The following is a 27,081-nucleotide window of genomic DNA, read 5'->3' as shown; positions in this document are numbered from 1 at the left end:
GTTAGTGTTGCTCCCTCCTGCCCCCCAGTTTTTACAACTCTCACTTTTTGCATCTTGTCTTTAGTGAGCATGTCTGCTCTGCCCCAGAGAGAAAGGCCTGCGGTTCTTGGCTTTGTGCAGCACAGATAACACAGTGATGGGTACTGGGTACAAACCTTAGATAGACCGAGCCAAAGAAAGCACTCCTACACTCCACGACTGTGAGGGAGACAAGTCAGCAGGTTGCTCCATGCAGAGATAGGGGCAGGGGAGCGGTGACCAGGGGCCAGCAAAAGCTGCTAGCATTAACTTTCACCAGTCGGCATGTGGAAAGCAAACAACAAAGGGTTGTGACGTGCTGGAGGAACACCTCAATTACCGTGTAACTCAACATGACTGGCTACTTAGTGCATAATTAGTGCCACTTAATGTGTGTGTGAAGGGAAAAGAGCCCTGGAGGTGCCTGGAGCACACCCTGCCGCAGGGAGGGGTAGGGGGGCACAAAGGCAGGCTGGGAGGTGGGAGGCTGCAATTGCTTACAGCTCATCCTACACCATAGGCCTCAGTAAATGCCAACAGAGCAGGTCAATTGATCTTTTGGGTGCTGGCGGGTTTTCCTAGCCAGCTGCTGATGAACAGGGGGGTCCATGTTTCTGCCAAGGAATACCCAGATCCTGGTGTAAAGGGCATAGCCTGAAACCAGTGCAGCTGTGCAGGTTTGCACCATCTGAGGATCTGGCTCCCTTTGCAGATAATCTTGGTGAAAGCTCTGAGCTGGGCGAGCCCCTGGGGGGTGAAGTGGCTGTATGCGTACAGCGTGTGCAGGGGCGGGAGAGATCACAACAGAGAAGGTAACCGTTTGAATCTCAGTGCAACCCACTGAAAGCAGCTCCCTCTCCCACTTCAGCAGAGTGTTACTGCTCATGCAGGGTCAGGGCATCTGCTCCAGAGAGGCAGAATGATAAATGACACTTTACTGTAAGCCTGTGCCTTCTTTGCCTCCTGCGTCTGCAAAGCATGCCCCCTGCAGTCCCTAACAAAAGACGTCCACCAGATGAGGTCACTGCAAAAGAAACTGCAGTTTGCAGTCTGTGTTCTTGCAAACTCTCCATTCACTGCCAAAAGGTGCATCCCTACCCCTGCCTGGTGCTGCCTGCCCCAGAGATTATGGATTCACAAGATTGAAGCAGAGCTGGAAACTTCCCTACAGGAAGCCTGGTGGGACACCATCAACCATGGTCATGCTAGCTGGTGCAATAGTCCTTAGCAGACTAGGCCTGGTTGATAATGATGTTTTTCTCCTTCTGAACCAGGGTGTGTTCCTGTGGGTGTGACAATGGTCTGTAGATATACTCACTGCGGATATGGATATCCGTGGATTTGTAGGGCTCTCGTAATTAGCAAGTGACCCATCCCCTGTTGTCCAGTCCCAGTTTCTGGCAGTCAGAGGTTTAGGGACACCCAGAGCATGGGGTTGCGTCCCTGACCATGTTGGTCCTCTATGAATTTATCCAATTATTTTTAAAATCCATTTATACTTCTGTCCTTCACAACATCCCCTGGCAATGAGTTCCACAGGTTGACTATGCGTCATGTGAACAGGTACTTCCTTATGTTTGGTTTAAACCTGCTGCCTAGTAATTTCTGGTTCTTGGGCTATGTGAAGGGGGTAAATAAACTTCCTTAGTCACTTTCTCCACGTCCCAGGCACGATTTTAGAGCCCTCTGTTGTAAAGCCCCCATCCCCACCCCTAGTCATCACTTTTCTACGCTGAACAGTCTCAGCTCATGTGGAAGCTGTTCCAGACCCCGAGTCATTTTTAAAAAAAAGAAAAGGAGTACTTGTGGCACCTTAGAGACTAACCAATTTATTTGAGCATAAGCTTTCGTGAGCTACAGCTCACTTCATCGGATGCATACTGTGGAAAGTGTAGAAGATCTTTTTATACATACAAAGCATGAAAAAATACCTCCCCCCACCCCACTCTCCTGCTGGTAATAGCTTATCTAAAGTGATCACTCTCCTTACAATGTGTATGATAATCAAGTTGGGCCATTTCCAGCACAAATCCAGGTTTTCTCCCCCCCCACACAAACCCACTCTCCTGTTGGTAATAGCTTATCTAAAGTGACCAGTCTCCTTACAATGTGTATGATAATCAAGGTGGGCCATTTCCAGCACAAATCCAGGGTTTAACAAGAACGTCTGAGGGGCGGGGGTAGGAAAAAACAAGGGGAAATAGGTTACCTTGCATAATGACTTAGCCACTCCCAGTCTCTATTCAAGCCTAAGTTAATTGTATCCAATTTACAAATGAATTCCAATTCAGCAGTCTCTCGCTGGAGTCTGAATTTGAAGTTTTTTTGTTGTAATATCGCAACTTTCATGTCTGTAATCGCATGACCAGAGAGATTGAAGTGTTCTCCGACTGGTTTTTGAATGTTATAATTCTTGACATCTGATTTGTGTCCATTTATTCTTTTACGTAGAGACTGTCCAGTTTGACCAATGTACATGGCAGAGGGGCATTGCTGGCACATGATGGCATATATCACACATTGGTGGATGTGCAGGTGAACGAGCCTCTGATAGTGTGGCTGATGTTATTAGGCCCTGTGATGGTGTCCCCTGAATAGATATGTGGGCACAGTTGGCAACGGGCTTTGTTGCAAGAACAGGTTCCTGGGTTAGTGGTTCTGTTGTGTGGTGTGTGGTTGCTTGGGAGTATTTGCTTCAGGTTGGGGGGCTGTCTGTAGGCAAGGACTGGCCTGTCTCCCAAGATTTGTTGCCCTGCTCTGTACTTTTTTCAATTCTAATGTATCTTTTTTGAGATGGGACGACCAGAACTGCACGTAGTACTCAAGGTGTGGGCATACCCTAGATTTATGTGGTGGCATTATGATATTTTCTGTCTTATCTATCCCTACCCTAATGGTTACTGACATTGTTAGCTTTTTTTGATGGCCCCTGCACACTGAGCAGATGTTTTCAGAAAACTATCCACAATGATTCCAATATCTCTTCTTTAGTGATAACAGCTAATTTAGACCCCACCATTTTGTAAATGTAGTTGGCATTATGTTTTCCAATGTGCATTACTTTTCATTTATCAACATTGAATTTCATCTGCCATTTTCTTGTCCAGTCACCCAGTTTTGTGAGATCCCTTTGTAGCTCTTCGCAGTCAGCTTTGAACTTAACTATCTTGAGTAATTTTGTATCATCTGCAAACTTTGCCACCTTACTGTTTACCCCCTTTTCCAGATTATTTATGAATACGCTCAACAGCACTGGTCCCAGTACAGATCCTGGAGGGACCCCACTATTTACCTCTCTCCATTCTGAAAACTGATAATTTATTCCTACCCTTTGTTTCCTATCCTTTAACCAGTTACTGATCTAGAAGAGGACCTCCCCTCTTATCCCACAACTGCTTATTTTGCTTAAGAGCCTTGGGTGAGGGACCTCATCAAAGACTTTCTGAAAGTCCAAGTACACTATATCCACTGGATCACCCTTGTCCACATGTTTGTTGACACCCTCTAAGAATTCTAATAGATTGGTGAGGCATGGTTTCCCTTGACACAAGCTATGCTGATGCTTCCCCAACATATGTTCACCTCTGTGTCTGATAATTCTGTTTTTTATTATAGTTTCCACCAATTTCCCTGGTATTGGAAGTTTGACTTATGGGCCTGCAATTGCTGGGATCACCTCTGGAGTCTTTTTTTTAAATAGGTGTTAGGTTAGCTTCCCTGCAGGCATCTGTTACAGAGGCTGATTTAAGTGACAGCTTACATACCACAGTTAGTAGTTCTGCAATTTCACATTTGAGTTCTTTCAGAACCCTTGGGTAAATTCCAGCTGGTCCTGGTGACTTATTACTGTTTAATTTCTCAATTTGTTCCAAAACCTCCGATGAATGCATCCGATGAAGTGAGCTGTAGCTCACGAAAGCTTATGCTCAAATAAATTGGTTAGTCTCTAAGGTGCCACAAGTCCTCCTGTTCTTTTTGCGAATACAGACAAACACGGCTGCTACTCTGAAACACCTCAGTCTGGGATAGTTCCTCAGATTTGTCTCCTAGAACGAATGGCTCAGGTGTCGGAATCTCCCTCACATTCTCTTCAGTGAAGACTGAAGCAAAGAATTCATTTAGTTTCCCCGCAATGGCCTTGTAAATTTCTGCTCAGTGTGCAACCTTATCTGCACACCGGATATGCAGCACGGTACCTCTGGCTTGGAAGCAACAGCGCAGAATTGTAAGTGCTCTTTCTATATTTTTTGCATGGTGATACTTCACAGCGCTCACCAGGGTGAAAGTCACACATCTCTCCTTAATAAACCGCACACATGTACGCACCTGGGGGTGTTTAAACACTGCCTGCTGGCAGCTTTTATGTGCCAAAGACTAAATTTGGGGCTTGGAACCAAGGGCTGGAGGCTGCTTTTCTAAAACAAACAAACGCTGAAATGCAGCGGAGAGTTAGCTCAACACCGCCTGCTCCCCCTTCCCCCAGGGGTCAAGGAGACGAGCCGGAACTGGGCTAAATAGCTGTGCTGAGAAAAGGAGTTCGGGAGAGTCCTAGGAAACAAAAAGGTGGAGCTTCTGTGGGCCAGGGCCTGCAGTGGCTTTTCATCCCCCTTGGGCGCCTGGCACAGGGCAGGGCCCCACCACAAAGACACGATCCTTGGGCAGAGGCCTGGAACGGCCTCCAGGCCGGGGAGTGTTACCGGGAACCCACTGTAAACCCCCAACCAGCATGTGAGCTGCAGGGGCTGCGAGCTGGGCCCAGCCGGTCAGGGTCCAGGAGCTGACCCGGTCCAGCAAGGCGGGCCCTGCAGGCCCACAGTGACCTGGAGTGGTTCAGGGTCCCTGCCGGTGCCTAGTTTCTCCATTCACCATTCAAGGGGCGAAGGGGACAGAGCCAGCCCTAGGCCACAGCAGGCTAAGGACTCGCTTAGGGCCCTTATTCACTTTTCATTATAAGCACCTGCCTGTTTGGGGGGGGGGGGGCATTGCTGTCCAGGGCCCCCTCTGGGCTAGCACTGGAAGGAGAACAGCCCAGTTACTGTGAGTCACGGGGTCAGGCTCGCTGTCGGTTAGCTACAGGCTGCTTTTGCTAGTTTGGGAGTAAAAGGTCTCCGGGATTAGGAGCTTAGACACACTCCTTCGTCCCCACCGCCCGTTTCATTAAGTGGTTCAGGGAGAGGCGAATGCTCTTTTCCATAGAAGCCTCCTGTGCCCCCAGCCTTTGCCAGGCCGGGAAGGTGCTAGTGGGGTGGGGGTCCGGCGGCTGGTCAGCCCCACAGCCGGGGGTGGCTGCAGCCAGCTGGGCCGCAGGGGGACGCGCAGGGGCTGACTGCCGGCGCACTTGCTCTGGGGTGGAAAGCAGCACTGACCGCCCGGCGTTGGCGGGGAGAAGTCTGACAGAGGCAAAGGGGCCTCGGTGTGTCCCCCCCCCGCCCCCCCACGCTGCGCAAGGCGGCTCCCAGCGGCGGCGAGTGTGGACGGGCCGAAGCAAGGTCCCCGCAAAAGTAAACCCTAACCCTAAGCATCGTCTCCCCTGTGCAGGGCCTTGGCTGGAGCCAATGGGCCATTCTACACGGACCCCGGCTTCCCGTGCAAAGGCGCAGCCGCTGCTCCGCGGAGAAGGTCCCGTCTCTTGGGGGGACACTTCGCCTTTTGCAGCATCCCTTTGCTCCAGCTCGGCGTGCTCCCGGCCGTTCCGCCTTGTGTCTCGCCAGCGGCCTGGAGAGTTTTGTTCAAACCAGTTTCACATGTTAAGCCTCAACAACTCTACCCCAGCCCCGCGGCTCAGGGGCGCAAGCGGGCCGCCTTTGGTTCTTTTTTCTCCCACGTCCTCCCTAACCCTGCCCGCTCCACTGCTGGGCCGTGCAGGGAAAGAAACCGAGACCGACACGGGATCTGGGAGCCGGTTTATTAAACCCGGGAGCCAGGTACAGACACGCTGCCCCCGGCGCCCCTTGGCAGCCAAGGCGGTCGTTGATGCCAGCGCGGCAGCCACGCCGGAGGCTTCCCGCGGGTCCTGCGTCTCCCCGGGGGCGGGAACCAGCCGGGGGCGCCCGGGGCGCAGGCTAGCCAAGGAGCCGAGGCCCGCGGGGACCAGGACTAACCCCCAGGCACGTCCCCGCTGCGCTCTAGCGCCCACGGGCAGGGAAACGCCCGCCCGCCCCCAGCCACTCACGGTCTCCGGACCGAGCCGCGCCCGGGGGGGCGGCGCGGGCGCTACCAGGGCCGCCACAGCGCCTGGCTCCTGCCGGGCAGGGAGGGTCTTTGCTCCACGGCGCCGCGCCGCTGGGCAGCAGCGCCCGGCTCAGTCCGGGGCTGGGAGCTGGGAGCGCCGGGGGCCCCGGGGCGCTGCGTGAAGGGCCGGGAGCCGCCGGCTTTCTGCAAAGGCTCCGGCTGCTCCGCCGCGCGGCCGCCGGGCCGGGAGCCCCGGGGCTCCGGGCGCGGCGCGGTGGGGCTGCTGTCCGTGGTCCTGCAGCCGGAGCCGCTCACCCGCGGGGAGGCCCGGGCGAGCTCCTGCAGCAGGTGGAAGGAGGAAGCTTCGCTGGCCCCCTCGGAGCGCAGCAGGAACTGGTTCACCCCATGCAGGCAGCTCCGGAAGCCGGCCTGGTAGTCAGCCCCTGGGAGAACGGAGAGCGCATCAGGAGCCTTGGGACGCGCAGCAGCGGCCCCCGCCCCCCCCCCCCCCCGCGGCGCCGGGGAGGGCCCCAGCCCACCCCATCGGTGCCAGCCGGGAGCCTCCAGGGCCAAGCCCCCCACCCCGACAGCATCAGTGCTGCTCCTGCCCGCACCACCCTGCAGGTCCGCACCGCTGGGAACCCAAGACTCTGCGCCCGGGGCCCCTGGCCAGCAGGGGTGCGGGGTCTCTGAACAGCCCTTGGGGCTTGGGGCGAGCACCCCAGGGCGTCAGGCCGCCCGCTGGCCGGGAGAGGAGCCTGGGGCGCGTGTATCCAGGACGCTGCGTTACCCGCGGCTCTCTCCTGCGCGCCCAGGGCGCAGCCCGTCCTGTCCGAGTGCAACCTGCTCTTGGGATGCAGGGGACGTGTCAGTCCGTGCGGCACGCGCCCCTGCCCCGATCCTGGCCCGCAGACAAGCCAGGAAACAGCGCCTACTCAGCCCCTCCCCCTCGGGGGGCGGGGGTCCAGTTACACCAGCGGGCTCTCCGGCGAGCCCGGCGCTGCTCCGCCCCAGCCTGCGAGCCACGGGATTAATAGACACTGGAATTGACAGAGCAAAGGGACCGGACAGGATCGTGTCCACACAGGGCTCGGTGCCATCGATATAACGGGGCGTGGGATCTAAATCCAGAGTACATTTCAAATCAGTGTCTTGAGGCGTCCAGGGAACCCGGGCTCGGCCAAAGGCAGCCCAATAACCAGACCCGCTGCGGGCCCCCGGGTACCTGGGCTGAGATTCTGTGTGTTTCCTTGCACCACGACTCGCGGATTCGCATCATTGGGATGTAACTGGCGGGACCCCGTAACACTGAGCTTCGATCCCGATTAACACAGGACCCATCTACCCAGCAACAGACGCCGAGAGCCTGTTACTCCCGCGAGGAAACGGGGTTTTACCTTGGACAGAATTCTGGAGGCTTTTCATGTACTTGACGCTCAGCTCCAGGATATCTGCCTTCTCCAGTTTGCGCTTTCTGATCTGGAGAGAGAGAGAGAGCCCCAATGCGATCAATAACGTACCGAACGGGCCACAGAATCGTGCTTTGGTTCCACTGTAAATGCGGAGCCAGGACGTGCCCCCGGGGAAAGCTGTTTGGACACTGACGATCTGGGGGCGAGGTTCCCGGGGCGGGGGACTCACGTGGTGGGAATAGTGCTTTTCTAGCAGCGCCTTCAGCTGCTCCAGAGACACGTTAATCCTGGCTCTTCTCTTCTTCTCCATCAAGGGTTTTGAGATCTGCGGGGAAGAAGGGAAATGTTACCGGGGTTTGGCTGCCACTCCTCCGCCGGCCCCAGGCACTTCTTTCCTCCTGCCTAGTGCTGCTGGCAAACCTTGCGGAAGCTACAAAGCAGCGGTTTCTCCTGCCCTCCGGGCTGGGTGACCATGTTCCCCCCTCTCTGGGAATGAGCGGCCCTGGGAGTTCGCAGCCGGGGGCGGGAGCCAGGATTTATACGGGGGACTCACTTTACATGTCAATACCTGCATTCAGGCGCTGAGCACCTCCCCGAGGGGGGCACGGGCCGGGGGCGGGCAGTTGGGGAAGGGGAATCCTGTGGCCGAGGAGCCATGTGATGGGCGAGGCGAGGGCGCCTGAGAAGGGTTACAATGACTTTTACCAAGATGTTCAAGTTTCTTTTGTGTGTTTCACTGGATTTAAAGAACGGGAGCCACCGCCGAGCCAGCCACATCTCAGGGGCGGGGGCTCCGCATTGGGAAGCAAATGACATCACTAGAGTTACCTCTGCCCGCCCTCCCCCGCCCCGTGTGGGGGGGTTCACCAGGCCCTTGACCTGCGGCTCTGAACTCTCATAGGGATCCCTTTGTGTTCTGCGCCCCTGGGTGCCGGAGAACACGCGGCTCTCGCTGCATGGGCTTGTTTGGGCCGTGATTGGCTGTACAGCGCCGCGCACCGCCCCAGCGCTGGCAGACACCAGCTGGTTCCTTTGCTCGAGGTCGCTGGCGGCTCGGGTCCCGCTGCTGCAGCCTGTGCGCCCCGGGGATCCCTAGAGCGCTACTGCACCGGGCCCAGCCTCCCTCAGCCAGGCACTGCTAATTAGCGGCGGGTTTATTCCCTGCCGGCCGCACGCCGCCCGGCCCCGGGCCAGGCTCTGGAAGAGCCCCCTGCCAGGCGGGCCACGGGAGATGAAGACATGCCACCTAGGGGCAGCCATTCCTCCTTTCTGGCCGCGTTTCACGCTCGGCGCGGGGAGGCCAGGCTAGATTAGCGGCCCTAATGCCCGGACAATGCAGCAATTTTCTGCTCCCAGCCCTTCAAAGCCCGCGGAGGGGCGATTTCTGCGCTCCGAGCGGAGACAGGGGCGAACACATGTTTCATTAAAGCGTGGAAGGGCCTGGCCAGCCCCGCGCGCTCACAGGTGCACGTGGGATTCCCGAGGAGCCTGGGAGAGGAGCGGTCCAGGGAAGTGGGGTTTCCAGCTGCGCCCATCTCCTTGGCCCGGGCCCCCTGCACACCTCGGGAACTCTCCCTTCCGCGCTGCCCCTCGTTCCTGTCCCATGCACTCCCGGTGCGGCGGGGGCGCTTTCTCTCGCTCGCTCGCTCGCTGGCTTTTGTCCTTAGAGCCGTAACTATTCCGGGCGCCCCTTCCCCACTGCACGTGGGAACTCAGCAAAGAGCGGGGGGGGGGGGGGACGGAGGCGTTCCCGGATTCGCCTCGCTTCAAAATTGCTTTCCACAGTCTAAATTCCTCCAGCTCACTCATTTAAAAGGTTTTTATAACAGACAATTAGGTCTGGTCCCAGATACAAAACCCCAGATGTTTGGAAAGCCACAAACCGTTTGTGTGAGCGCGGCCCGCGGCGCTTTTGAGCAGCACAGGGAGAATGCAGAATGAGCACCGGGTCGCTGCGGGGATGGGGGGGGGTCCTTATACGTGGTTGGGGAGGGGACCCCTCCAAACCTCTCCGCTCCTCGCACGCGCTCCCCGGGGTTCTGGTCACCCTACTAAAAGCCAAACCTCCAGGGAGCCCTGCGGAGTGTCCCGTGGCCCCCTTGGGTGCTGAAATGGACCCAGGGGTGCCCTGCCGTTGACTTCAACGGGAGAGGTGCAGGATCGGGCCCATGGCTGAGGGGCCCAGCCCAGGTTCACTCCACGGTGTGTAGGGAAAGGGGGCCGAGCCCGCCGAGGGCTGGGGCTGCCCCGAGCGCGCAGAAAGGGCCAGTGTCCCGCAGTGTAAATCGCTGGTGCGGAGCGGGTCAGTGGGTGCCAGGCGCCCCGTGCAGGAAAAGCGGGGGCACGCGCGCGTCCCGTGGCGCAGTGCGGACCCCCCCCCCCCGGGCAGGCCGCTCCCGTCCCGCCACGCGGGGCCCCCTCCCGCGACGGGCCGTCTGCCCCCCTGCCCGCCGCGCTCCCAGCCCTGCTCCGTCATTTGGCCTTTAATGAGGCTTTTATTATGCCCACGGGCCGCGCTGAATCCCGCCTTCGCCGCTGTCCCTGCAGCCCTGCGCCGCTGGCCGGGGACAATAGATCAAAGGGCCGCCGGGCGGGGGCTGCCGGACCCAGCGGGGCAGCGAAGGTGACCGGGGAGTTATTCTCCTATTCACAGCCCGCTCTGCTGCGCCCCTGAGACCGCGGGCTCCTCCCAGAATAGCCCTTGCAGTGACTGGACACCCCTGCTGCCTGGGGCCAGCTCCAGCCACTCCCAGGGGCCTTCCTGGGCCGGGCCCACCACTGCCCCAGGGATGGAGGGGTTGGGGGGCACCAGCTCTGCCATCCTATTACCCCCGGCCCTCCCGGATACCTGCCCAGCGACGAGGCAGGGGCTAAGTGGCGGAAAGTTGGTCTCCGACCAATCCAGGATCTGACCTCCCCCTTACCCCCCAGTCCCTCCCTTCGGGACCCGCCTGCAGTTTAGCGCAGAGACATCTCTGCTCAGGCAGGAGAATACAACCCAAGGGCCCGATTAGGCCATAGGAGCTGGGGGTGCCGGGGGCGCTGCGGCACCCCCTGGCTTGAAGTGGTTCCATCACATACAGGGTTTGCAGTTTGGTTCAATGGCTCTCAGTGCCTCCCCCCCCCCCCCCGCACTATACACATTGTACCAGCGCCCCTGGATTAGGCGGGAGGATCTTGTCCCGGAACAAGGTGGGGGAAGGATGCCAGGGCAGCTGGATTTCCTCCCATGACTCCCAAGTAGGGGCGCTGGAGCAATGGGGGGGGGGGGGCTGAGAGCCATTGCACTGAACTGTAACCCTGCACCCCAGCACCCCCAGTCCCAGCACCTGTGCCCATGACTCGCTGGCGGTGTGGCCTGCAGACGGCAGCTCGCCACCCAGCCACTTGCCGCTGGCATCGCCAGCATCCCTGCCCAGCAGGTCACCCACCATGCAACCGGGCCAGCGGGCCAACCGCTGCATTCCTGCGGGAAGACATCGCCAGTGTCAGCTTCGGGGCTGCCGGGGTGTGTCACGAACCCCGCTTTCATGCAACACAAGGCGGGGGGCGGGGAGTCACCTTCCCAAGACAAACGGGAGGCGCGGGCTGGGCTGGCTTGCGCCAGGGAGTCCCTGGGCGCTGGTGCTGGCCCAGCCCAACCAGCCGCTGCAGACTCGTCCCCCACGGGCACCAGCCCGAGCCCCTCCGCACCCCTGGGTGGGGGGTGGTTACACCGCCTCTCCTGGGCGCCGACACGCTCCTTGCTCAGACACCGGGCAGCGGAGCGGGCGAGCCCAGCACGCCCGGACCCACGGGCACGGAGGGGCTGGGCAGAGGAAATCTGGAGCCCCGCGTCCCGTGCGGGGCGAGGTGGGCGGACAGGCCCCTCTCCCCTCGGGGGGCCGATTGCTGGAGCTTGGCTGGCCCGGGCCGCTCGGGCGGCGTTTCCCAGGCAGGGCGGCAGCTCGCAGCGTGGAGAATCGCGGGCCCGCCCCCGCCTTTCAGTGCCCGGCAGGCTCGGGGGCCGCGCTGGGGACAGCCTGAGCGCAGGGGAGCCAGGCCCGCCTGCCCGGGCAGTGCCGCGCCGAGCTGGGCGCCGCGGGCAGGGGCCCCTGGCAGCGCTGTGTCCGGCTGGCTGGGTGGAGCGCGCCCCCCGGCCGTGGAGTCCAGGGCGCCGAGGGGCCCTGCGGGCGCTGGGGCTCTGCCCCTGGCAGGAGGCGGCTCCGCGCACGCTGGAGCAGGGGAAGCCCCCTGGATTTGCCCTTCAGAGCCACGGCAGCCCGGGGCTGGGGAGCCTCCCCACTGCACACCCTGGTCCTTCTCCTGCCTCCTCCTCCCACCCCCCGGATCTGTCCCGTCCCCTCTCCTCCGGTCTCATGGCAGGCTCTCTGGGGCAGGAGCTGCCGCCTTGGTACAGCACCAACACAGTGGGGCCCGGCTCGGTGATGGGGGCCCTAGGCGCGAGTCACGGCCCGCCCTGGCACAGCCCCCCAAAGCACAGGAGGGACCCTTTAGCTCAGCAGTGCTAGCAAAGGGGGCGGCCAGTCCCACTGGAGCTTGGCCCAGCGGGTTGCCAGCCTGCCCAGTACAGGCATCTGGGCCCACCGCAGCACTGGGTAGTGGCATCCCCCTTACTGAACACACACTTAGGGGCCGGAACCATGTCCCCTGTCATCTGCACAATCCCTCAATCTGGTGCCTAAGCAGTTCTGTTAAGAGCTATTAATATTGTAAACACAGTGCTAGGGCCACAGCTTGCCATAACCCTGAAGATTGAAATATCACAGGCTGGAAGAACTGAGGACTCTTTCAAACCACACTGTGATTTCAAATTACTAGAAAGGGAATTGTTGCTGGCAGCTGCTCAAAGAGAAAGTGCCGTGAGAATTAGGCAGTGGTCTGTATTGTTAGGGGAAACTCCAGTTCTCCTTTACGGTAATTTGTCACCTAATGATATGCTTCCTTGTCATAAACCCCTGATGGCTTCTGTAAGTCTTTCAAAGGAGGCTTTTTTAGCAACCAAATGATCCTTGTTATGCTGATCTCACTAGAACAAAGGAAGCCAAGGAAGCAGAGGGCACTTGGTGAAGTGCGGAGGGTAATTAAACAAGACACTGCAAAGCTGAGCTGCTTTCAAACCAACTGATTATCGCTTCTCAAAGAGCCATTGGATGCCCCTTGACTCATGGCCTCAGACTGGGTTAATAACAATTAAACATAAACAATGGCCTCATCCTGCAGTCCCTACTCAGGCGATAGGCCAGGGCTGTAGGTGCAGGAGGAAAGCAGCTCCCTTGGAAGTCAATGGGAGTGTTGCCGGTGGGACAAAAGGGGACAGGATTTCACCCATGATTCCTTCATAACCGGCTGACTCACTTCACACATGTAGGACTCCAGGCCCTCTGAACTCAATGGGAGCTTTACCATCAATGCTTTTGGAGACAGGATCTACTCAGTGATTCCCTCCGACTCCAGACAGAGGTGTGGGTGTTACTGAGGGAAAGCTGGGCCCATGTAGGCAACATGTGACCTAAGGGTACCATGGGAACCTCACCATTTGTCTTCCATCCTTCTGAGAACTGAACACTGTAATTCTTAATGTGATAGGACATTGTTTGCATTCATCTTCTGTTCTATTACCTGAGACGCTGCATGTGATCATGGATTGTAAGCCCTATTACAATGCACAGGCCCGAAAGGTAAAGGTTAGGTGGAGACTGTTCCACTAGAACTCAGCATTTCTGGACTTTTTGGTGTTTAATTTCTCAATCTTGGTGCTTCATGACTGTGCTATTATTTTGCATGAAATGTGATTGGGGTAGAGTCCAGTGTTAGGGGTAGCATAGAGCTGCTCTCTTGGAGTTTGGGATAGAAATCTGACCCTGAAAGCTTCCCAGCATGCAGAGAGTGTGCATCTGGCCTCCCCCCTATTCAGGGGGCCCAGCATACTCCTCCGCCCATGTGCACAGGTCCCACTCCAGCGGGGCCAGGGCCTCAGGGGAGAGTAAGGGCAGCAATCCCAGTGCCTGGCCCTTGTACTTGGCCACACAAAGAAGAGGACAGAGAAAGGCTCCTTGTGCCTGGGGGCCTGCCACAATTTGTAACTATTACTCGCTTACATACACAAGGAAATCTCCAGCAAACAGTCTGGAATTCAGATTTCCCTGGATTTCCAAAGACCCAGGTGGTTCTGTTCTGAGCTTTGCTTCTTTCTGCAAACTCTCTAGGGTGGAAGCGAGCACATTGCAAAACTGAATTAATGAGAATACATTGGTCAAGCGGTAAAAAGGGGGAAAGAATCCGATCCAGATTCAGATTTGGTCAGGAAGAAAAGGGCTTGCAAACCTTTCTTCTGCTCTAATGGTTACTTACCAATCTTCGTTTCCCTCCAATGGCCAACTTTTAATCGTGTGCCTGCTTTTCCCACCTATTATTTTAATTACATGGCTATTTCTTGCACAGCAGGCTGTGTTTAATGAATGACTACTACATGAAAAGGCTCCTGACGGTTCAACATATCCCCACGCTGCTCTCTGGATTTGCCTATTCTATATGCTACATCTGGCTGGTTTTGAACAACTTGTGTGGTGAGTAGTATTAAACAGTGGAAAATTGACCGAAAAATGTTGCTAATGTGCAATGTTCTGCTCTGGCTATGAGAAGATGATCCCCAGAGCCGGGCTGAGAGCTGCTATTCACTGCTGGTCACGCTCCAGATTTGGAGGCAGCACCGTATTAATGGGCTCTACCCTCTCCCCCCCAAAACGTTACCCCACACAGAGCTGAAGAGTACGCGAAATCCCATGGTCTCCCAAGCTGTTCTGGGATCTGCATAGGGAAGTTACCCATCAATTTGTTTCTCAGCAAGCAGAAAATGCATATATAAATAGCACTCTGGACTTCAACAATCTGTGGCATATAAAGGATGCTTGGAAATGTTGGGTCTGACTTTCTTCTCACTTACACCGGTATAAATCAGGAGTAACTCCACTGAAGACAGTGGAATGATATTCATGTGTAACTGCTGTGAAATCGGAATCAGGCCTGGCCTCTCGACTCTTACACGGACATTTGTTTTTGCTCGTCTCAATTTTTGCCAACGAGCTCCTAATTTTAGATTACTGTAAGTGTGCTGCACATTTATCTGCTGCAAACTATTTTCTTTCTTTTAATTAATGTTCTATCCTGAGTCACACTTTGATTAAAGCCTTAGGTCTGCCAGGGAATGCTGAAATGTGGAGATGCACTTTGATCTTTAACAATAATATTAACGTTTCTGAGAACAATTACGTCCTTGGATATTGCAATGCCCTGGTATGTAAGGGCACTGTGTCGAGTGACCACATTTACTTTTGCTTGAGTCATTTTCTGTTTTAGTTGGGGATTCAAAACCACCAGCTACTGAGAGTTATTTTTATTCTGAAGCAAAGAAAGAAAGAATAAAAGTGCCCCCTTTCCCACATGATATTGTTGCTACTCCTGGGAACAGTCTTGGATTATATGATTCCCAACTTCAGAAGACTTTGATTTCATAGTGGGGGGTGGGGAGAGGAGATAAGAGATTTCTGTGGGCTCCTTCGTTGCTAAACTCATGACACATTTCTGGAGACAGAGATGAATGCCCTAATTTTTCCTGCACTGGAGAAAGCCCAAGTACAGCAAATCTGGGAATGGCGGTCTGTCCAGTGGCTTGGTCACTCGTTACAATTAAAGCTGTGGTCATCTGGAAAGGCGAGGACCTGACAGGAGGCCAAAGCCAGCAGTCTTTTTTCTTTTATTACATGATACTTTAATTCAGTCCTTGCTCGAGCTATATTTCAATCAGTTAACTAGTGATTATCAATCACGACTGACTTGAGCAAACTCAAACACCCTGAAATAAGTTAGCCTACCCCGGAGAAGTCTGCTGGGGCTGAAGTTTTAACATCTGTTTAGTTAGGTTTCAGCTATAAGCAGCCTGATGCCACATAATGAGTCAAGGGAGTGAATCAAGGAAGTGAATCAACACTGAACTGGGTTTTTCAAGAGTTGAGAAGAGTGAATTCAGAAAGACCCCATTGTCTAAGCCTTTTGTGCGTAGCTCCAGCTGGCCCTAATCTTTAAATATTTACTCTGCTCTATTGTTGAAATATAATTTACACACTTTAGACTAATTCACTGATAGAATGTGCAGCCTTTATGGAAGTTTTAGAGAGTTTAATCTGCAAAAACTGAAGTGCACCCAAAAGAGTATGATTCTGGGTTATCATGTTCATTAAAAGCCATCAACCATCTACAACTAGCTTCACTGAACTCCAAGGACTTCAGTTACAAATAAGAACTGCTGGTTTCAAATGGCAGATTACTATTATTTTATATACAGCACTACAAATTTTCATGACTTTTTACAAGACGACAAGTGCCCTGCCTTGAAGAGTTTACAGTTTCAATGAGAAATCACAGCTCACTGGTTAAGGATCACACAGGAGAGTGGAGGCTGGTACTGTTGGCATGGGACAGAAGACCAACATTTTCAAGGGTCCACTGGTTTGGAGCACCTCAATTTTTGGGAACCTAGCTGGAGACCTTGAGCCTGAATTTCAGAGGTGCTCAGCATGCGCAGGACCCAGTAACTAGAATTAGTAAACATACATTCTCTACCTTGCTTTGCAATTGTGGGCTTCTGTTGACTAGTGCACATGCCCCCTCTAGTGTCCACGACACAACACGGTTACAAAAGCATGAATCAAGTTACAAGCCATGCGGGCACTCACCCTCAAATGACACAACCCCAGTGGACACACAGGGCTTTTATTTATTGCTGTCTGGGCCCGCAGGCCCCGCTGCTGCAGCATTTACAGCTTCACAGCCCTCCCCTGCTCGCAGCAGGGATGGTGTGGTATTCCAGCTCCTTCTGTCTGGCAGTCCAACCCACTGCTTCGGCAGCAGAAGAGCACTTCTGTGTCACAAAGACAGTACAGAGAAACAACGGGCCAAATGCTAATGTCACCTGTAAATCCTGAGTCACTTCTTTGCGTAAATCCAGAGTGACCCCACTGGAACCGAAAAGAACAGGAGGACTTGCGGCACCTTAGAGACTAACCCATTTATTTGAGCATAAGCTTCCGTGAGCTACAGCCACTGAATGCATCGGATGAAGTGAGCTGTAGCTCACGAAAGCTTATGCTCAAATAAATGGGTTAGTCTCTAAGGTGCGACACGTCCTCCTGTTCTTCGTGCAAATACAGACTAACACGGCTGCTACTCTGAAACCACTGGAACCAGTGAAGTTATGTATGGAATGAGTACAAATGAGATCATAATTCAGGCCCTTGGTGGGGGGTCCCATTCATAAGGACCGATTTCTTCTTAGTGACCCATTACTCAAGAGTCAGCCCCCTGGTGACCTGGAGCTAAGCGCCTCCCTGCATCCTCCCCTGCACAGGGGGCGCTGCAGGGCCGCATCGTGACCAACCCGTTCGGAGCCTCGCCCCTGAAACCCTGAGCCGGCTGGGGGAATCTCGCGAGATTCCAGTGCTTCCCCGGCGCTGTCTCGCGAGATTGGGCCCGTCGACGCTCCTCTCGCGAGACTTGTGTCGCGCGGCGGGGTTGCCGCCGGGCCGGCCGCCGTCATGGCCGCCGCGGAGGGGAGGCTGGTCGCCGAGGGCCGGGCCAGCCTGGCCGCCTTCCTGCTCGGGGCGTCGGTGGCGGCGCTGCCGCTGCTGCTGTCGGCGCCGCCCGCGCTGCTGGCCGGGCCCGGGCTCCAGGGGCGCGCGGCGCTGGCGCTGCACGTGGCCGGGATCAACGCGCTGCTGCTGCTGCTCTGGCGGCCGCCGCTCTACCAGGTGCGGCCCGGGGGCGCTGGGGCGGGCGCGGGGCGGTGGCGGGGGCGGGGGCGCGCGGGGCCTGGCTGGGGGCGCGCGGGGGCTGCCCCGCGGAGAGGGGGGGGGACGGCGCCTGGCTGGGGGAGCGCGGGGCCTGTCCCGGAGGGGGGCGGGGCCTGGCTGGGGCGGGGCTTGTCCCGGAGGGGGGCGGGGCCTGGCTGGGGCGGGGGCTTGTCCCGGAGGGGGGCGGGGCCTGGCTGGGGGCGCGCGGGGGCTGTCCCGGAGGGGGGCGGGGCCTGGCTCGGAGGGGGCGGGGCCTGGCTCGGAGGGGGCGGGGCTGCCCCGCGGAGAGGGGGGGACGGCGCCTGGCTGGGGGGGCGGGGCCTGTCCCGGAGGGGGGCGGGGCCTGGCTGGGGGTGGGGGTGTCCCTCCGTTCCCGGTGTTTACACCTGGCACACGAGACCGGTTGGGGGCAGGGCCCCCCGCGGGCCCCTTGGAGCCGGGGCTGCTGCTCTGGGGCAGAGACGGGAAGCTCTGTGTTTAATGTTCTGCTTCAGATCGCGATCCGGGCCTGCTTCCTGGGCTTTGCCTTCGGCTGTGGTTTGCTGCTGAGCTTTGGACAATCCTCGTGGAAGCACTTTGGCTGGTGAGGAAATCCTTTGTTAAGGCTGGGGACAGGGACCTGTGTGCAGCGCAGGTCAGTAGGGTCTGAAAACGATTGCTGTACGGCAACCTGTGCTGAACAGCCTGCCAGGTCTCAGCCCTGTTCATGTAAGCCAGGCGACTGCATCAGAAAACCTGCATAGTTGTCACTGATTTTTGGTCCGAGAAGAAAGCCAGAGACTGAATGGTCAGGCACATCTAACTCCCCTCCTGGCCTTTGCAGCGAAGTGCCTCCCAATGAAGGTTGAGGTGCACTACAAGTGAAATAGATGCACTCAAACCAATAGCCGAGAGGTGAGAGGTTTGGTATCCTATTGCTAGAAATTAGAGATGGAAAAATGTAATATTTGGTTATCTACTCAATACCCCTGGCATTGCAGGATCGATTGGCATTGTAGCATTCTCTACCTGCTGCTCTGGTCTGCTTGACTTGCATCAGGGCTAGTCTACACTGGCACCACTTTAACGTGCCTTGTGTGGTCACGGCGCAGCATTCTTAAAAAAATCCACCTCCACGAGGGGCATAGCTGCCAGTGCTGGTACACTGTCTACACTGGCGCTTCACAGCGCTGAAACTTGCTGCACTCAGGGGTGTGGTTTCAGAGTAGCAGCCGTGTTAGTCTGTATTCGCAAAAAGAAAAGGAGGACTTGTGGCACCTTAGAGACTAACTAATTTATTTGAGCATAAGCTTTCATGAGCTACATGCTCAAAAAGCTTATGCTCAAATAAATTGGTTAATCTCTAAGGTGCCACAAGTACTCCTTTTCTTCAGGGGTGTGGTTTTCTCACCCCCCTGAGCGAGAAAGTTGTAGTGCTGTTAATTGCCAGTGTAGACAAGCCCTTAAATATAATTGTATTACTAGTGCCTTGAATCCTCCAGTTCCTCCTAAGTGAAAGTCTTAAGTTTTGTTTTTAATATATATGTGAACATAACCTTACACAAATAACATGTTTGTTCCTAACATACATGAATAAATAGTGGAGAATAAGAGTTGCAGAATTCTAGTTATGCTGCTGTGAACGGTCAACAGAGTACCATGGATTTCAAAACATAGGATTCCAGAAATAAACACAGCAAAACATAACTGGACTTTTTAAATAAATTAAGTTCATCTTAATTTTGGTGGGTTTCTTCTTTTCTAGGTATATGTGTTCCTTGTCACTGTTCCATTATTCTGAGTATTTGGTGACAGCGATCAATAATCCCAGAAGTTTGTCCTTGGACTCTTTCCTCCTAAACCACAGTTTTGAGTATAATCTAGCTGCTCTCTCCTCTTGGATAGAGTTCACAGTTGAAAAAATCATTTATCCAGGTCAGTAGTTTTATTTGAGGTTTTTGGGTAAGTTTTTAAAGAGAAGAGCAATTGCCCGTGTGACTATAGGCTGTATTTCACATGCAGGGACTGCGTTGGCAGCACATTTTAAGCAATTCATAAAAGGAGAAAAATTCCTAGGATTAAATTATTCTCATGCATATGTTAGGTGAGTCCTGGCCCTGCTGAAGTCACTGGGTTTTCTGCCACTGACTTAAGCAGCACCAGCATTTTCATGCCTTGTGTATAGGTCTGGCTCAGCGTGTTGGTGTTTAAATACATTTATGTGGGATTCTAATAAAGCATGGTAAAGGATGAAACCTGGCACTTACGCTGTTAGGCTCGATTAGTCCCATCTAGTTATTCTGTGACAGGGTGTCTAAAGGAGAAGAGATTTTATGAGAGTGTACTGACAGTTATCTTATTCCCAAACGCTTTGCATGCTGTATTGACTCTTGAAACGGAGGATAGTTTTTAGGCAATCTGGAATACCAATGAATGTTTAGCATTCTGTTAAAAAGAGTTTGAAGAGGACATACCTTGCTGACTGGATTTTGTTAGTGCTCAAGTAAGATTCATGTTACCAATAATTATCAATTATTTTGGGATTCTTTATCTTTGTAGAGAAACTTTTTTAAACCAGTTTTCTGGAATGGGGGAAGTATTTATGGTTTCCGCACTGCCAGTATCCTATGTCAGACCAAAGAGGGTTGGATATGGCTTCCTCAGTGCTGCTCTTGAATTGGTGGGGAAAGTCTGATACAGTGCATTTGCTCTCCTCTGAGGACTGAGCACATCAGTTTAACCCCATCCACTTGTGAAACACCAAGAAACAGTGCGCAGTTCCAGGGTTAGATTCTCTTTGTAGCTGTGTATTCTGACCATTCTGCCTTTGCATTTCGATTCACCAGGAAGAGTTAAGACACACTGCTGCCTTATCAGTATAGCTGGTGAAGAGTAAATAGAGTATCAGACTTCTGTTAAAATGTTTTGTTTAATTTTTATAGACTAAAATTGTACAACACACACTGCATTTATAAAAATAAAACGAGGAGTACTTGTGGCACCTTAGAGACTAACAAATTTATTTGGGCACAAGCTTTTGTGGGCTAAAACCCACTTCATCGGATCCATGCAGTGGAAAATACAGTAGGAAGATATATATACACAGAGAACATGAAAAGATGGGTGCTGCCATACCAACTGTAACGAGACCAATTAATTAAGGTGGGCTATTATCAGCAGGAGGGAAAAAAACCTTTTGTAGCGATAATCAGGATGGCCAAAAGGTTTTTTTTCCTCCTGCTGATAATAGCCCACCTTAATTAATTGGTCTCGTTACAGTTGGTATGGCAGCACCCATCTTTTCATGTTCTCTGTGTATATATATCTTTCTACTTTATTTTCCACTGCATGCATCCGATGAAGTGGGTTTTAGACCACGAAAGCTTGTGCCCAAATAAATTTGTTAGTCTCTAAGGTGCCACAAGTACTCCTTTTTTTTTTTCTTTTCTTTTCTTTTCTTTTTATTTATTTATTTTTTTTGCTGATACAGACTAACACGGCTACTGCTCTGAAACCGGTCACGCTGCATTTATGTTCTATATTATCTTAAAACAACAAGGGCATGCACATCAGTCTCTTGGGGATAGTACATAATAACTTTGGGGCTTTGGTCTGGATGCATCAGGTTAGGTTAATGAATTTTGAAGGTGCTCTCTCCCTACCCTAAACCTCTAACCCTAAATTTCTTTTTTTACCTGCAATAAAAGAGTAAACTTTTAAAACATGTTATGACCAGTACTTATTCACTTGCAGAAATGAAGCAAATCACCTGGCTCAGTGCAGTAGGGTTATTGATGGTGATCTTTGGGGATTGTCTGAGGAAAGCTGCCATGCTCACAGCTGGCTCCAACTTCAACCATATTGTTCAGAATGAGAAATCGGATACTCATACTTTGGTGACAAGTGGGGTATATGGGTGGTTCCGGCACCCATCTTACGTGGGATGGTTTTACTGGAGTATTGGAACACAGGTATTGTATAAAATACACTTAGCTATCTTGATCTTCTAGTTTTTCTTAATGCTTCCCAGAGCCTGTACCTAATCTGTTTCGCAAATGATCAACTGTAGGAGTCCCTGGTATGGATTTTGACACATTCTGTCTTCCACCAGTACACTTTTAGCTGTGAATCATGAAACTGCTGGCCTCTGAACTCTCCATCATGTGTGATGTTTGGGAAGACCATATCTCCTTAATTTTCTGTGTGAATTAAGCAGAGGCAATGGAGCGTGGGTTTGAGCTGGAACACTTTCAGAGGTTCAAGGTGTGATCTGCTGCTAGCCATTGGACCTTAAAGCTTCCAGGGTGTGTCCAGGCCTCCCTTTCATCTTTACTTCCAAAGTGTCTTCCAGTAAGCCATCAGACTTGCCTTATTCTTATTGAATATTAGTATTGTACAGGACTGCTAAGTAAATTTAGTGTATATAAAACCCAGGTCAAATACTTGAAACCAACTACAGTACTCCTGTAACTTAAAATGTCAGTATATTAGATATTGTAATTCGTTTATAACAAGCATAGAGTATCCGAGATATAAACCTTGTAGTGTATGAGTGGTGATGGTGTCTGTTGCTGTCTTTTAAAGAAAAATTATAAATATGCAAAGCCACATATGCATAAGCCTTACAAGCCTGAATTCTTTTAGCAGGAGCATACTCTTTGGGTCTGGTATTACAATAAGAAGAAACGTCAGTGCTCTTTCTTCATCAGAACTAATTTGTCATACTCGGGCTAGAATGCAGAGATAGGATTCTGATCAAGAACAAAATTCTAAAAATTTGTTTTTGGAGAATGGGGACCTTTTAAGCCATACTGCAGATACACACTTTGTGGACAACTAATGAAACTTCATTTGTTTTTTCAACCAACCAACCAAAAACCTTTCTCAGGGTGAACAGAGTTTTGCAAGGCTGAATTGGACTGTAACCACTTGTGTCCTCTTACAGGTCTTACTCTGTAATCCCATCTGTGTTGTTGGCTACACTTTAGCATCCTGGAGATTCTTCAGAGAGCGAATAGAAGAAGAGGAGTTTACGTTAATTCACTTCTTTGGAGAGGAGTACCTGGAGTATAAAAAGAAAGTGCCATCAGGTCTGCCTTTTATCAAGGGAGTTAAAGTGGAACTGTAACACATGAAACATCAGACTGACTGAGCGAACATCCAGTTCCAGGCATCATATGGAAAGGAACTATGCATGGCACTATATCGTGACACGCTGTAATAGTAGCCAGTCTCTGTTTACTGGTCATCCCCTGGAGACTCATTAAAGGCTAGGCAGCTGGAACGCCTTGCAAATAAACCAGAAGCTCAATCAAGATGAGTCCTTCCTACATGCATAGAGGAATCATCTGGATTATTTAATCTGTAGTGATCCTAAAATGAAGCATAATGCTGGTGAAAAGATGTCTCACTCTGCCTACACCAGCGAGTTGTACTGAAATGTGTTAACCGATTCTGTTGAAGAATGAGCTGTGCACTTCCTAGTAACTACCATTGCACTAGAAGGGTGCTAGTTGGAAGCTCATATTTCTATGGTGAAACTTTAAAATTAAAGCTTTTTGCCCATAAAAAAGCTAAACAGCACAGCTTTAACCTCTCTGGACCTGACTCGACAAGCCTGCAGTGTGTGGAACTCCCACTGAAGTCAGTGTGGTAATGTCCTGCTTGGAGGGCTGTCAGAACCCAGCCCTTAATCTCTGTCTTTTAAATGCATGAATTTACATACCGTTTTGGGGATATGCTTACCTGAAAGACTGACAGTGCGGCATAAAGCACTGTCTCCTAATATAATGTTAATAGGGGGCTCTTTCAGTATTCAAACTTTCTTAAATCGCAAATAATCTTTCATTAAACATCATGAAAGCTCAGATTGAAAACTTAACTCAGTTGTGTCCATCAGTTACCTAGTGCCATGAATTTAAGTTTCATTGTCATTTTGTCGTTTTCCCATAGCCCTCTTGGCAAGAGTCTGTCCTGTCAAATCGTAAACTTGCTTCTGTAAAACACAATCTTCAAAATCATGCTGCATTCTATCCTATTTAAATAACTTTAGTTGTTAGCTCTTTCTCTACTTTTAGTTCACTCATGAAAATAAGTTTAATTCAGAGAAATTACAAGTTTGTTCCTGTTTTTGTGAAATGCAGAGAGAGAACAATAGCTGGCAGACTTGCAAAAGGCCTTAGGTGGTAAGATTCTTGCCTGGTTCTAGAATATGACTTGGATGTTTCATCTGTATGGGAAACACTTCCAGAAAATAAGCTATTGTAGGAAAATATTTTTCTGATTAACTGGTGATATTCTAAATATTCACCATTCTGGATATGATTTGTATTCAGATTTTGTGGTATAATTTATTTTCTGTTACTATATACCAAAGAAGTTCACTGTTTCCTTGATTCCAGATAGACTTTCTTGCTGGAATGAGAATTGTACGCTGACAGGTAATGGCTTGGCTTGAAGTATTCCCTTACTTAAGGTACTGTAACATAGTTCAGGAAATAGAGCACTGGCAGAAGCTGCTTTTGTAAAGATGTTGCCAACTTCTGTTGGGTTGTAATTCAGTAGAGTTTTTTTGTGGTGCTGATGACTATATTGGTAGTTTGGAATGCTTAAGTTTACAATTGAAATACCACTGGGAACATACTTGGATATTAAAATGAGGCATGTACCAAACAAGTTGGAAGTCAAATTTCAGTCAACCTGCATACGAAGGGATGTAGGGACAAATTGTTAATCTCTTCTCTCTTCCATTATGCTAAAGCTTTTTCCTACCCAAGTTATGCCTTCAAATTTCAGGGCACCTGCTGCATTGAATTCTAGTTAAAATACCCACTGGCATATTAAATCTCCTACTGAATATATTTGTTGCTTGAGGAAAGGGATATGAAACTTCAGCAGGGCTGTATTTGGTTAATGTTGTCTTTCCTCTGCATAATTATTTGTAAGGACTTGATTCCTGTTCCGATTGTTTTTCCTTTGCAATAGAAGTGCCTCCAATGTACTTCTGAAAGAGCGTTATACATTTTGCTATCTGTGTGTAGCCAACATACCTCAGAAAAAATCTCAAACCAGTTAAAAACTTAATACGAACAAGGATTTTTAACTGCGCTTATTTTGTTAAGATGTTTCTCATATGAATTTTTCCATTGTATAAATGTTTCATAACTAAACCTGCTATTGATAATGATACTGACCTTCTTTGTAAAGCACTTTGGCACTGAGCGTTGAAAAGCATCACACTGTGAGCTGGTGGTATAATTTCCCCTGTTCGTGTACGCGTACTGGCGGTTAGTCTGCGAGAGCTAGTGCAAGTATAAATAGCTGTGTAGCCACGGTAGGATGAGTAGCGGCACGGGAGGTACATCTGAGCCATGCAGAATGCAAACCTGCCTGGAACTGGTCAGTATGTACCCCGCATTGCTCATGCCACCGTGGCTACACGGCTGTTTGTGCTTGCGATAGTGCTCGTCAAGCTACCGTTAATATGCCTGGGATAGCACTTAGCTCATGTGACGCATCATGGGTATTTCTAATGCACCTGTCACTGACGACATCAGTTCTGGTGCCTAGATACTACAGTTCCCCTTTGGGTTTGGGATTTATCTGCATGTTCTGAGTCAACTCCCAAATGTAACATTTATAGCTATGTTGGAAGAAGACCTTTTTCATCTGTGTAGCTGGAGGTTCTGACTAGCACTCACCAAGCCTCAGGTTCTGTTGAATAAGCCCTTTGTAGGATCTGTGTTGTCACAGTGAAAATGCATTTTCTTTCGATTGTGTCTATCAGCAAGAATATGAATGGGCACAGGAAATGATTTACTTGGTTGATGCAGTGGTCAGTGAAAGCACTTTCTTCTCCAATGGCCTTGCTGAAATTTATTTTTATATAGTGACAGTTCCCCAAAGTTATTGTTAATATTTCACCCGGACTAGAACTTGCACAAAAATCAGATTTGTGCAGGGCATGTAGGTTCATCCCAAGATGTGCTGAGTCGGAAGAATAATCTTTATACTTCTTGACCTATGGCAAAACTGTCAAACACGAAATCGCTTTTGAAAATGAGATGTGGGTGTTTGCCCTAAGTACGTTTACATAGCGCTAATGTTCCACTTCTGGGGATGGCACAGTAGTGTGGGATCTTAGTACTTTATCTTGTGGTGTAAATATCTGGAATGATTGCTGCAGCCCTCATTCCCAAAGGAAAGGGGAGTCAGCATTCACAAAGAAATGAAGATCACCCTTTAGTTCAGATTGGGTTTTCAGTTTGTTTATTCATCAAAATGGACCCTTTGGCACATGCTGCAGCTCAGAGTCTTTTTAAAAAGTCAAAGACGTATGGTCAATGAACGGCTTCTAGTTCTGTACCCAGTGAATAAGAACTTGATTCTGGCCTTTGGTAGGTTTGCACAGTCTCATGTTAGCAATTAACTTATGGGACTGTGGGAAAGGACTTCAACTCACTACTGCAAACAGTATTTATGTAGCCTGGGAAAACATCTTAACCACTAAGAAGAGGTACAGGCTACATAAAATTCTATGTATTTTAAAGCAGTCTACCAAATGAAACTTGTCAACCAATCGGATTTCTTGCTCACTGACCGTTATTTACTAACAAGGGTAAAAGGCACTATCATGTTGTTCAGGCCAAAAATTTAGGACTTGTTATGTGCTCAATAGGTTGCAAAAGTGTTCCATAGGGTTTTTTCAAGTAACCTGCTTAGCTTGTATTTAAACTATCCCCTGCAGCGTTTGCAGTTTAAAAGTTGCAATTTTAAGCTAGTGCAGGAGAACCAGAAAGTGAAACTGACCTGTCCATTTTTATTGTCCAAAGGTTTGTGAAGGACAGAGTGATTAGCATAAACTGCAAAAAGGAAACTAGATTATTAATAATGTAAGTTGGGGGTGAGGGGTTAGTAAGAACACGTTGAGCATTTATTTATCCTAATGTTCGACAAAAAGTAACTTAGTCACTCTGCAAACAACTAATTTCTAAAACTGTTGCTCTTTTTTGTAAACATGTTATAACTTTAGGAATTTACTTTGCCCTGGTTCCTTGACTTTCATTTTCTGCTTGTAGCACAGAGTAAGAGTTCTTTGACGGTCAGGATACAACTTTCAAATAATGGCACAGAGTAACTGTCCATCTATTGCACTTTCTTACTGCCTGGAGTAGCTTCTGATCTCACTGTCTTTATTTTATTTGGCAATTTGTCATTGGATTGGCATATGAGGAGGAAGTCGTCTTCTGCCTTGAAAACACCTCAACATTCCTGTTGCAATACAAGATTGTTACTTTGTTATATCTCAAGATGTTTGAAGTCTGTTTGTTTGTGCTGAAAAAAACTAATGTTTACTAGAATCACTCCACAGTCTATTTGGGCCTGCTGAGACCAACTGTGTGTTAAACAAATGGAGTAGTTCTATCCTTTTTCTTACATGAAGAAATGTTCATTACAGATATTTAAAGGTTCTGTTCTTTTGCAGATTTGAGAATTCTTTCCATTTATTAAATAAAACTCTACTTGGTTAAAATAACCTGAAAAGGTGTGGTGATTATAAGGGAAACATATTCTCTTTGAAACTTATCAGAAGGAAATTTATCTTCTGAGAAGTCTGCTGGTGGGAGGGTTGTTGTCCCATGTAGTCTGGCCCT

At 50.9% G+C, this 27,081-nt stretch overlaps 2 protein-coding genes across 2 annotated transcripts; one reads left to right on the top strand and one right to left on the bottom strand.

Annotated features, from left to right (window-relative positions):
* Nucleotides 1-6,231: 6,231 nt before the first annotated feature.
* HES3 (hes family bHLH transcription factor 3) lies at nt 6,232-8,175 on the bottom strand. Its single transcript, XM_074933843.1, is given in 5 exon segments — nt 6,232-6,632; nt 7,587-7,668; nt 7,831-7,926; nt 8,022-8,081; nt 8,083-8,175. Coding segments are annotated over 5 exon segments (732 nt in total).
* A 9,019-nt stretch (nt 8,176-17,194) lies between these two features.
* On the top strand, nt 17,195-26,881 carry ICMT (isoprenylcysteine carboxyl methyltransferase). Its single transcript, XM_074975264.1, has 5 exons — nt 17,195-17,407; nt 17,944-18,032; nt 19,194-19,363; nt 21,182-21,399; nt 22,374-26,881. The coding sequence occupies exons 1-5, from the start codon at nt 17,195-17,197 to the stop codon at nt 22,554-22,556; spliced, it is 873 nt and encodes a 290-aa protein (XP_074831365.1). The 3' UTR covers nt 22,557-26,881.
* The last annotated feature ends 200 nt before the right edge of the window (nt 26,882-27,081 follow it).

The sequence above is a fragment of the Natator depressus genome, chromosome 18 (assembly GCF_965152275.1).
Source record: "Natator depressus isolate rNatDep1 chromosome 18, rNatDep2.hap1, whole genome shotgun sequence".
Lineage (NCBI taxonomy): Eukaryota > Metazoa > Chordata > Testudines > Cheloniidae > Natator > Natator depressus.
Note: the sequence above shows the minus strand (reverse complement) of the source record. Positions and strands in the feature narration are given on the sequence as shown.